Source organism: Lonchura striata, chromosome 16 (genome assembly GCF_050655825.1).
Source record: "Lonchura striata isolate lonStrDom1 chromosome 16, ASM5065582v1, whole genome shotgun sequence".
NCBI lineage: Eukaryota > Metazoa > Chordata > Aves > Passeriformes > Estrildidae > Lonchura > Lonchura striata.
Window position 1 is genome coordinate 5,809,422 of NC_140718.1, and position 11,584 is coordinate 5,821,005.

Here is an 11,584-nt window from a genome sequence, read left to right on the forward strand (position 1 = left end):
ATCACCCAAAATTATCCCCAAAATCACCCTGAAATCACCCCAAAATCACCCTAAAATGTCCAAAATCACCCGAAATTACCCCAAAATCACCCGAGATTACCCCAAAATCACCCCAAATTACCCTAAAATATCTAAAATCACCCAAAATCACCCAAAATTACCACAAAATCACCCCAAAATCACAGCAAACTGCCTGAAATCACCCCAGAATCACCCAAAAATACCCAAAATCACTGAAAACCACCCCGAAATCACCCCAAAATCCCACAAACTTCCCAAATTTTCCCAAAATTCCCCAAAATCCCCCCAAAACCTCCCCAAAATCCCCTAAACCCCCCAAAACCTCCCCAAACTTCCCAAATCCCCCCAAATTCCCCCAAAATCCCCCGAATTTCCCCCAAATCCTCTCAACCAATCCCCCAAATCCCCCCAAAATTCCCCAAAATCCCCCAAAATTCCCCAAAATCCCCCAAATTTCCCCAAATTTCCCCAAATTTCCCCAAATTTCCCCAAAATTCCCCAAATTTCCCCAAATTCCCCAAAATTCCCCAAATTTTCCCAAACCCCCCTAAAATCCCCATTTATCCCCGCAACACCTCCCCGAAATCCCTCAAATCCCCCCAAAATCCCCCCAAAATTCCCCAAAATTCCCCAAAATCCCCCAAATTTCCCCAAATTCCCCAAATTTCCCCAAAATTCCCCAAATTTTCCCAAACCCCCCCTAAAATCCCCATTTATCCCCGCAACACCTCCCCAAAATCCCCCCAAAACCCCCCAAAATCCCCCCAAATTTCCCCAAATTCCCCCAAATTTTCCCAAAGTTCCCAAATTTTCCCAAATTTCCCCAAATCCCCCCCAAATTTCCCCAAATTTTCCCAAAATCCCCCCAAATTTCCCCAAATCCCCCAAATTTCCCCAAATTCCCCAAATTTCCCCAAATTTCCCCAAATTTTCCCAAACCCCCCCTAAAATCCCCATTTATCCCCGCAACACCTCCCCAAAATCCCTCAAACCCCCCCAAAATCCCCCCAAATTTTCCCAAATTCCCCAAATTTCCCCAAATTCCCCAAAATTCCCCAAATTTCCCCAAATTTCCCCCCTAAAATCCCCATTTATCCCCGCAACACCTCCCCGAAATCCCTCAAACCCCCCCAAAATCCCCCCAAAATCCCCCAAAATCCCCCCAAATCCCCCCAAATCCCCCAAATTTCCCCAAATTCCCCAAATTCCCCCAAATTCCCCCAAATTTTCCCAATCCCCTCAGTCCAACGGGTGGGACCCGGCCGAGATGTTTCGCTTCAACGAGGAGAACTACGGCGTCCGGAGCACCTACGACGCCAGCCTGGCGGCCTACACGTGCGTTTTGGGCCGAAATCCGGCGATTTTGGGGCTGCGGAAATTTTGGGATGTTTTGGGGATTTTTTGGGGATTTTTTGGGATTTTTTTTTGGGTGTTTTTCCGACTTTTTTTGGCTTTTCTGGGCGTTTTTCTGCGGATTTATTTCCGTTTTCGACTCACGACATCAGCCTGGTTTTCCAGGCGTGGGTCGGATTTTGGGGTGAATTCTGGGGAATTTGGGTGTTTTGGGGTTTTTGGGATTTTTTTCAAGCTTTTTTTGGGGTTTTTTGGGAATTTTTTGGGGATTTTTTTAGGTTTTTCCGGTTGTTTTGTCACAGAGTCTGGTCGCCACCTCCCTGTGGATTTGGGGTGAAATCGCAGAATTTTGGGGGTTTTTGGGGAGAATTTGGGGCATTTTGGGTTTTTTTGGGGTTTTTTTTTCAGTGTTTGTGGTTTTTTTTTTTGGGCTCATTTTGGGGCATTTCCCAGCGGGTTTTTTGGGAGGTTTTTGGGTTTTTTGGGGTTTTTTTGAGGCTTTTTTTGGGGAGTTTTTTTGTGGTTTTTTGGGAGGTTTTTTCGGGTTTTTTGGAGTTTTTTTTGGGGAGATTTTTGCGATTTTTGGGAGGTTTTGTAGGGGGTTTTTGGGGTTTTTCTGGGGACTTTTTTTGGGGAGATTTTTTGCGTTTTTTTGGGGTTTTTTTGGGGGTTTTTGGGGAGGTTCTTTTGGGGAGGTTTTTTGGGGTTTTTTTGGCTTTTTTTGGGGATGTTTTTTGCGTTTTTTTGGGAGGTTTTTTTGGGTTTGGGTTTTTTTGGGGGTTTTTTTGGGGAGGTTTTTTGGGGGTTTTTTTTGAGTTTTTTTGGGCTTCTTTTGGGGAGGTTTCTTGCATTTTTGGGAGGTTTTTTGGGTTTTTTTCGGGTTTTTTGGGGTTTTTTTTGGGGAGGTTTTTTTGGGGTTTTTTTGAGGTTTTTTTGGGGAGATTTTTGGGATTTTTTTAGAGGTTTTTTGGGGTTTTTTTGGGGAGGTTTTTTGAGGTTTTTTGGGAGGTTTTATTGGTTTTTTTGGGGTTTTTTTGGGGAGATATTTTTGCCGTTTTTTGGGATGTTTTATTGGTTTTTTTGGGGTTTTTTGGGATGTTTTTGGGGAGTTTTTTTGGGGTTTTTTTAAATTTTTTTTTTTTAAGTTTTTTTTGGGGTTTTTTTAGGATAGTTTTTGGAGTGTTGTTGGGATTTTTGGGGCTGATTTTTGGGTTAATTCCCGGTGTTTTTGGTCCATTTTAGGGTGGCTGAGCTCATTTTGGGGCTCGTTTCGGGGCTCGTTTTGGGGCATTTTTTGGGGCGTTTCTCGGTGGATTTTTTCGGGGTTTTTTGGAGATTTTTGGGGCTGATTTTTGGGTTAATTCCAGGTGTTTTTGGTCCATTCCAGGGTGGCTGAGCTCATTTTGGGGCTCGTTTTGGGGCTCGTTTTGGGGCGTTTCTCGGCGGATTTTTTCGCTGTTTTTTGGGGATTTTTGGGCAGGTTTTTTGGGTTAATTCCCGGTGTTTTTGGTCCATTCAGGGTGCCGCTGGCCCGGCAGGACAGCGCCTCGTGGCGGCAGCGGCCGGCGCGCGCGGGGCTCGTTTCGGGGTTCATTTTGGGCTCGTTTCGTGGTTCATTTTGAGGCTCGTTTTGGGGCGTTTCTCGGCGGATTTTTTCAGGGATTTTTGGGGATTTTTGGGTGGGTTTTTTGGGTTAATTCCCGGTGTTTTTGGTCGTTCCAGGGTGCTGCTGGCCCGGCAGGACAGCGCCTCGTGGCGGCAGCGGCTGGCGCGCGCGGGGCTCGTTTTGGGGGATTTTTTGGCGGATTTTTTCGGGGATTTTTGGGGATTTTTGGGCGGGTTTTTTGGGTTAATTCCCGGTGTTTTTGGTCCATCCAGGGTGCCGCTGGCCCGGCAGGACAGCGCCTCGTGGCGGCAGCGGCCGGCGCGCGTGGGGCTTGTTTTGGGGGATTTCTCAGCAGATTTTTTCAGGGATTTTTGGGGATTTTTGGGCAGGTTTTTTGGGTTAATTTCAGGATTTTTTGGTCGTTCCAGGGTGCCGCTGGCCCGGCAGGACAGCGCCTCGTGGCGGCAGCGGCTGGCGCGCGCGGCGGCGCTGGCGCGGGAGATCGAGGCCTGTCCCGCCCATCGCCTGCGGGCGGCGCTGGAGGAGCAGGAGGGGGAGGGGGGGCGGGGCCTGCGCCAGGCCACGCCCCCCGCCGGCGACGGACCAGCAGGGGGCGCCGCGCACAGGTGGGGACGGACCCGGATTGGCCGAAATCGGCCCCAAATTCACCTGAAATTCACCCGAAAACGGCCCCAAATTCACCCGAAATTCACCCAAAATCGGCCCAAAATTCAGCCGAAATCGGCCCAAAATTCACCCAAAATCGGCCCAAAATTCACCCGAAATTCACCCGAAATCGGCCCAAAATTCACCCAAAATCGGCCCAAAATTCACCTGAAATTCACCTGAAATCAACCCAAAATTCACCCGAAATAAGCCCGAATTTCACCCGAAATTCACCCAAAATCGGCCCAAAATTCACCCGAAATCAGCCCAAAATTCACCCGAAATTCACCCGAAATCGGCCCAAAATTCACCCGAAATTGGCCCAAAATTTACCCGAAATTCACCCAAAATTCACCTCAAATCAGCCCAAAATTCACCTGGAATCGGCCCAAAATTCGGCCCGAAATGTGACCGAAACTCACCTGAAATGGGCCTAAAAACTGCTCAAAATTCCCCAAGTTCCCCCAAATATCCCAAAATTCCCCAAATTCCCCCAAATATCCCCAAAATTCCCCAAATTCCCCAAATTCCCCCCAAATTCCCCCCAAATTCCCCAAATTCCCCCAAATATCCCCAAAATTCCCCAAATTCCCCCAAAATTCCCCCAAACATCCCAAAATTGCCCAAATTCCCCCGAATTCCCCCAAAATTCCCCGAATCCCCCCCGAACTCCCCCGCCCCTCCCCCCTGACCGCTGCCGCCCCTCCCCCAGGGAGAAGCCGCCGCCCCTCCCCCCCCCGCGGGGGAGGGGCCTGGGGGGGTCCCAGCGCTGCCCGCGGGGGGGGGGAGGGGCGGGGGGGCGGCCGGGGGGTGGGGGAGGGGCCGGGCCGGCCCCGGCCCGCGGCCTCGCGCCCCTCCCCCACCCCCTCCCCCACCCCGAGCCCGGCCCGGACGGAGGTGAGGGGGAGGGGCTGGGGGGGGGAGGGGATTTGGGGGAGGGGGAGGGGATTTGGGGGTGGGGGGAGGGGATTTCGGGGGTGGGAGGGGATTGAGGGTGGGGGAGGGGATTTGGGAGTGGGGGAGGGGATTTGGGGGGTGGAGGGGATTTGGGGGAGGGGATTTGGGGGGTGGGGGAGGGGATTTGGGGTGGGGGAGGGGATTTGGGGAGGGGATTTGGGGGTGGGGGAGGGGATTTGGGGGTGGGGGAGGGGATTTGGAGGGTGGGGGAGGGGATTTAGGGGTGGGGGAGGGAAATTTGGGGGTGGGGGAGGGGATTTGGGATTTGGGGAGGGGATCTGGGGGTGGGGGAGGGGATCTGAGGGTGGGGGAGGGGCCCCCTGAGCCCGCCCCTCCCCCCAGGCCCCCCCCGGACGTCGCCCAAGGCCCAGCGGCCCCTGCGGGGGGGGGGGAGGGGCCCCTTCCCCCCCCGCCCCTCCCCCAGGGCGGAGCCGGCCGCGGTGGGGGAGGGGCCCAGCCCCCCCTCCCCCCCCCGGGCCCCCAAGGAGGCCCCGCCCCCCTGCCCCTCCCCCACCCCGGAGCCGCCCGAGACCCCCCGGAAAGGTGAGGGGGGGAGGGGCGGGGAGGCCCCTCCCCCAAATCCCCTCCCCCTCCCCCAAATCCCCTCCCCCACCCCCCAAATCCCCTCCCCCTCCCCCAAATCCCCTCCCCCACCCCCAAATCCCCTCCCCCCCTCCAAATCCCCTCCCCCACCCCCCAAATCCCCTCCCCCACCCCCCAAATCCCCTCCCCCACCCTCAATCCCCTCCCCCACCCCCCAGAGGAGTGGGGGAGGGGCGCGGCTGCCCCTCCCCCCCCCCGCTGACCCCGCCCCTCCCCCACAGGAGGCGGAGCCCGGCCCAGGGAGGAGCCGCGGGGGAGGGGCGGGGCCGGCAAGGTGGGGGAGGGGCCAGAATGGGGGAGGGGCCAAGGGTGGGGGAGGGGCCAAGGGTGGGGGAGGGGCAAAAATGGGGGAGGGGCCAAGGGTGGGGGAGGGGCCAAGGGTGGGGGAGGGGCCAGAAAAGGGGAGGGTCAAAATGGGGGAGGGGCCAATGGTGGGGGAGGGGCCGGAATGGGGGAGGGGTCGAAAAGGGGGAGGGGCTTGGGGTGGGTTTTTCCCATTTTTTTCCCCATTTTTGGACATTTTTGGTGCTTTTCGGTCGCTTTGTGCCCGTTTTGGGTCGTTTTGGGCCCTTTTGGGTTGTTTGAGGCCGTTTCGGGCGATTTTGGGTCATTTTGGGACGTTTTGGGCCCTTTTGGGTTGTTTGAGGCCATTTCGGGCAATTTTGGGTCGTTTTGGGTCGTTTTGGACAATTGTTTTGTTATTTGGGTTGTTTTGGGTCACTTTTGCTCATTTTTGGGTCATTTCGGGGCCATTTGGGGCAATTTTTCGGTTATTTGGGGTTTTTGGGTCATTTCTGGGTTATTTGGGGTTATTTTGGCCGTTGGTGATTTTGGGGCATTTCTGGGAGTTTTTGGGTCATTCTGGGCCAGTTTTGGGTCATTTTGGGCCGTTTCTGGGTTATTTTGGGGCATTTTTTGATATTTTGGATACTTTGGGTCATTTCTGGATTATTTTTGGGTTATTTGGGTCATTTGGGATAAGTTTTTGATATTTTGGGCCATTTCTGGGTTATTTTGGGTCATTTTTGAATATTTTTGATATTTTGGGCCATTTCTGGGTTATTTTGGGTCATTTTTGGATATTTTGGGCCATTTCTGGGTTATTTTGGGTCATTTGGGGTCAATTTTGGATATTTTGGGACATTTCTGGGTCATTTTTGGATATTTTGGGTCATTTCTGGGTTATTTTGGGTAATTTTTGGATATTTTGGATATTTTGGGCCATTTCTGGGTTATTTTGGGTCATTTTTGGATATTTTGGGCCATTTCTGGGTTATTTTGGGTCATTTGGGGTCAATTTTGGATATTTTGGGTCATTTCTGGGTCATTTTTGGATATTTTGGGTCATTTCTGGGTCATTTTTGGATATTTTGGGCCATTTCTGGGTTATTTTGGGTAATTTTTGGATATTTTGGCTATTTTGGGTCATTTCTGGGTCATTTGGTGCCAATTTCGGATTTTTTTTCTCTCCCCTCCCCCCCCAGCTCCCCCCGGAGCCGCCCCCGCCCCTCCCCCTCCCCCCGCGCGGTCCCCCCTCCCCCCCCGCGGGGGTGGGGGAGGGGCCGGGGGGGGGCGGGGCCGGCGCCGAGACCCCCCCGGGGAGCCCCCCCGGGGTGGGGGAGGGGCGGGAGGAGGCGGCGCTGCCCGAGTGAGTGGGGGAGGGGCGGGGGGGAGGGGGAAATGGGGAGGGGCAAAGGGGGGAGGGGAAAAGGGGGGAGGGGGAAATGGGGAGGGGCAGGGGGGGAGGGGGAAATGGGGGAGGGGAAAGGGGGAGGGGTAATGGGAGGGGCAAAGGGAGAGGGGGAAATGGGGGAGGGGAAAGGGGGGACGGGAAAGGGGGGGAGGGGCAAAGGCGGGAGGGGCGGGGGGAGGGGCAAATGAGGAAGGGGCAAAGGGGGGGAGGGGAAAGGGGGGAGGGGAAAACGGGAGGAGAAAGGGGGGGAGAGGAAAATGGGGGAGGGGGAAAAGGGGGGAGGGGCCATAAAATAATTTGCATTAGAGGGGGCGTGTCCCAATCGCGGGGTGCGTGGCCGGGCTGGGGGAGGGCCCGGCCCCTCCCCCCCCCCGCCTGACCTCGCCCCCCGCCCCTCCCCCACCCCAGGCAGGTGAAGCGCTCGACGCTGAACCCGCACGCCAAGGAGTTCAGCCCGGGCCGGCCGCTGGTGAGGGGGAGGGGCGGGGGAGGGGGAGGGGCTGGGGAGGGGGAGGGGCTGGTGAGGGGGAGGGGCTGGCGAGGGGGAGGGGCTGGCGAGGGGGAGGGGCCAATCAGCTCCTCCGCCCTCCCCCGCCCCTCGTTTAATTATTAATTAATTTATTCAAACCGCAGGCCAAGGCCCCGCCCGGCGCCGCCCCCTCCCCCTCCCCCCGCCCCTCCCCCGCCCTGGGGGTGCTGCCGGCGGGGGGGGGAGGGGCGGCGGGGGGTGGGGGAGGGGCGGGGCTGTACCCGGCCCCTCCCCCCCACTACATCTCCTACCTGCCCCAGCTCCACGTCGGCCCCGCCCCCGTCCAGGTCAGCCACGCCCACTTTTTTTGGGGGGGGGGAGGGGTTGATTTGGGGGGGGGAGGGGTTAATTTGGGGTGGGGGAGGGGCCGCTCTGACCCCTCCCCTCCCCTCCCCCCCCCAGCCCCCGCAGATTTTCCCCTTCCCCGTTTCCGGCTCCGCTTCCGGAAAGTTCCGGGGGGGCAAAGGTGAGTCCGGCCCCTCCCCCGCCCCCGCCCGCGCCCCTCCCCCACCCCGATTAACGCTGACTCCGCCCCCTTTTTCCCCTCCCCTCCCCCACCCCCGGATCTGTCGCAGGCTCGCCCCTCCCCCCCCGCGGGGAGCCCCACCCCCCCGGCGCGGCCCCGCCCCCGCTGGTGGCCGCCCCTCCCCCACCGCCGCCCTTCCCCTCCTTCCTGCCCTACCAGGGCTTCGGGGGCGGGGGAGGGGCGCAGGCCCCGCCCCCGCTGGTGCCGCCCCTCCCCCACTACCAGCAGGTACCCGGGGGGGGGAGGGGCTGGGAAATGGGGGGGGGAGGGGAATTGGGGTGGGGGAGGGGCTGGGGATTGGGGTGGGGGAGGGGCTGAAAATTGGGGTGGGGGAGGGGAACTGGGGAGGGGGAGGGGAGTAGGGGAGGGGGAGGGGCTGAAAATATGGGTGAGGGAGGGGAATTGGGGTGGGGGAGGGGAGAATTGGGGGGGAGGGGCCTGGAATTGGGGTGGGGGAGGGGAGAATTGGGAGGGGAGAATTGGGGGGGAGGGGAGGGAATGTGGGGGGGAGGGGCTGGGAAATGGGGGGAGGGGAAGGGAACTTGGGTGGGGGAGGGGAGAATTGGGGGGGAGGGGCCTGGAATTGGGGTGGGGGAGGGGTTGAAAATCGGGGTGGGGGAGGGGAATTGGGGTGGGGGAGGGGCTGGGAACTGGGGTGGGGGAGAGGACGGGAATTGGGGAGGGGGAGGGGCTGAAAATTGGGATGGGGGAGGGGAGAATTGAGGGGGGAGGGGAATTGGGTGGGGGAGGGGAGGGGAATTGGGGAGGGGGAGGGGTTGAAAATTGGGATGGGGGAAGGGAGAATTGGGGGGGAGGGGCCTGGAATTGGGGTGGGGGAGGGGCTGGGGATTGGGGGAGGGGAGGGGGATTGGTGTGGGGGAGGGGAGAGGATCTGAGGGGGGAGGGGCAGGAAATGGGGGTGGGGGAGGGGCTGGGGAATTGGGGGGGGAGGGAAGGGGAATTGGGGTGGGGGAGGGGCTGAGACCCCCCTGGGGGTGGGGGAGGGTCGCTGAGCCCTCCCCCCGCCCCTCCCCCAGCCCGTGTTCGCCCCGATGCTCCCGGGCAGCCCCCGGCTCCACCCCTCCCCCACCCTGGTGGGCGGGGCCGCCCCTCCCCCCTTCGCCCCTCCCCCCCCGGAGCCGCCGCCGCTGTTCGGTGAGAGCCGCCCCTCCCCCACCCCGGGGCTTTGGGCTGGGGGGGGAGGGGAGGGGATGCCCCTCCCCCTCCCCCGCCCCTCCCCCCCCGCTCTGACCGCGCCCCTCCCCCACAGCCGCCGTGCACCCGCCCTTCCCCCCCCCGGGGCCGCTGCACCCCCCGGGCCCCTCCCCCACCCCCGGGGGGGGCTCCACCCCCGCCCCCAGCGCCCAGGTAAGGCCGGGGGGGGAGGGGCGGGGTGGGGGAGGGGGAGATCCGCCCCTCCCCCCCTCCCCGCTCACCCCTCCCCCCCCTTCATTCCAGCACCAAGGAGCCGCCGCCGCCGCCCCTCCCCCCCCCGGGCCGGGGCTGTTTTTGGGCGCCGCCCCTCCCCCACCCCCCTCCACCGCCCCTCCCCCACCGCCCCCCTCCGCCGCCCCTCCCCCTCCCCCCTCCGGCGGCGCCCCCTCCCCCCAGGGCGGCTTCGGCGCCGCCGCCCCTCCCCCTCCTCCCGCCCCGTCCGCCCCTCCCCCCGCCGGCCCCGCCCCTCCCCCCCCCGCGGCGGCCGCCGCCCCTCCCCCCCCGGCCGTGTTCGCGCTGCACCCGCACGGCTTCGGCGTGGCCCAGGTGGGGGAGGGGCGGGGGGAGGGGTCTGCCAAGGGTGGGGGGGGGGGAGGGGACTCGTCTCCAATTTTTGGGGCTGGGGGTGGGGCGGTGGGGGAGGGGCTTCGCCTCCGAGTTTGGGGTGGGGGAGGGAGGGGCCTCATCTCTCATTTTTGGGCGTGGGGAGGGGCTCTGAATGGGTTTTTGGGGTGGGGGAGGGGCCTCATTTCCGATTTTGGGGTGGGGGAGGGGCTTTGATTTTGAAGTGGGGGAGGGGCTTTGGGGTTTTGGGGTGGGGGAGAGGTCTCATTTCTAACTTCGGGGTGGGGGAGGGGCTTGGTCTGGGTTTCTGGGTGGGGGAGGGGCTTTGAATGGGTTTTTGGGGCGGGGGAGGGGCCTCATTTCTAATTTTGGGGTGGGGGAGGGGCTTTGTCCGATTTTGGGGTGGGGGAGGGGTCTCATTTCCAATTTTGGGGTGGGGGAGGGGCTTTGAATGGGTTTTTTGGGGGTGGGGGAGGGGCTTTGTCTAATTTAGGGGTGGGGGAGGGGCTTTGCGTTTTTGGGGTGGGGGAGGGGCCTCGTTTCCAATTTTGGGGTGGGGGAGGGGCCTCGTTTCTAATTTTTTGGGGTGGGGGAGGGGCTTTGTCTGGGTTTTTTGGGGTGGGGGAGGGGCGGCCGGCCCCCCCCCGGTCCTGCTGACCCCTCCCCTCCCTCCCCCCCCCCCCGTGTCCCCCCAGCCCCCCGCCCATCCCCCCCCCCAGGTGATGCTGCTGCCCCCCCCGGGCCCCTCCCCCGCCGGGGGGGTCCCGCAGGGCGGGGTGGGGGTGGGGCCCCTGCCCAGCTCCAGCCCCGCCCCCTTCGGCTTCCTCGGACACGGCCCAGGTGAGGGGGAGGGGCGGGGTCACGCTGGGGTCACTCTGGGGTCACTCTGGGGTCAGGGGTCACGCTGGGGTCACTCGGGTCACCCAGGGGTCAGGGGTCACGCTGGGGTCACTCGGGTCACTCTGGGGTCAGGGGTCACGCTGGGGTCAGTCAGAGGTCAGTCAGAGGTCAGGGATCACCTCGGGGTCAAAAGTCGTTCTGGGGTCACGCTGGGGTCACGCTGGGGGCAGGGGTCACTCGAGTCAGTCAGAGGTCAAGGGTCACTCTGGGGTCACTCGGGTCAGGGGTCACTCAGTTCGCACTGGGGTCAGTCAGAGGTCAGGGGTCAATCAGGGGTTAGTCATTCTGGGACAGGGGTCAGAGGTCAGGGGTCATTCTGGGGTCAGTCAGGGGTCAAGGTTAACCCCAGGGTCACTCCCAGGTCATTCAGGGGTCACTGGGGTCAGGCTGGGGTCAGAAGTTATTCTGGGGTCAAAGTTCAGGGGTCATTCTGGGGTCACGGTCACTCATCACTCTGGGTCAGGGGTCACAGGGGTCATTCAGGGGTCACAGGTAACACCAGGGTCACTGAGGGATCACTCAGAGGTCAGGGGTCACTGTGGGGTCAGTCAGAGGTCACTGGGGTCAGAGGTCAGGGGTCATTCTGGGGTCAGGGGTGACTCATCACTGTGGGGTCAGGGGTCACTCCAGGGTCACAGGTAACACCGGGGTCACACAGGGGTCACTCAGGGGTCACTCAGGGGTCACGGGGTCAGGGGTCACCGGGCCGGCCCCGCGCTGACCCCTCCCCCCCTCCCCTCCCCCAGTCCAGTCCCAGCAGCTCCAGTTCCACCCCGGGGGAAACTGAGGCACGCGGGGGGAGGGGCGGGGCCGGAGCCGCCCCTCCCCCACCCGCCTTTTGTATTAATTTATGGGGGGGGAGGGGGGAGGGGGGAGTTGGGGCGGAAGGAGCCGGAAACGGGAAAAAAAAGCGAAAAAATGGAAATAAAACCAAAAAACGGAAAAAAAAAA

At 60.7% G+C, this 11,584-nt stretch overlaps 1 protein-coding gene and 1 long non-coding RNA gene across 2 annotated transcripts in view; both read left to right on the plus strand.

The window, feature by feature from the left end:
- LOC146765954 (uncharacterized) overlaps positions 1-7,948 on the plus strand; it is an 18,084-nt gene extending 10,136 nt beyond the window's left edge. Inside the window, exons 7-12 of the mRNA XM_085593512.1 lie at positions 1,265-1,356; positions 3,409-3,606; positions 4,359-4,437; positions 5,428-5,480; positions 7,308-7,368; positions 7,895-7,948. Coding sequence (XP_085449638.1) covers positions 1,265-1,356; positions 3,409-3,606; positions 4,359-4,437; positions 5,428-5,480; positions 7,308-7,368; positions 7,895-7,948 — 537 coding nt within the window. The remainder of the gene's footprint in view (positions 1-1,264; positions 1,357-3,408; positions 3,607-4,358; positions 4,438-5,427; positions 5,481-7,307; positions 7,369-7,894) is intronic.
- Positions 7,949-10,417: 2,469 nt separating this feature from the next.
- On the plus strand, positions 10,418-11,584 carry LOC146765955 (uncharacterized). The gene is made up of 2 exons (XR_014958708.1): positions 10,418-10,573; positions 11,380-11,584. It is a non-coding gene; the product is annotated as an uncharacterized LOC146765955 (long non-coding RNA).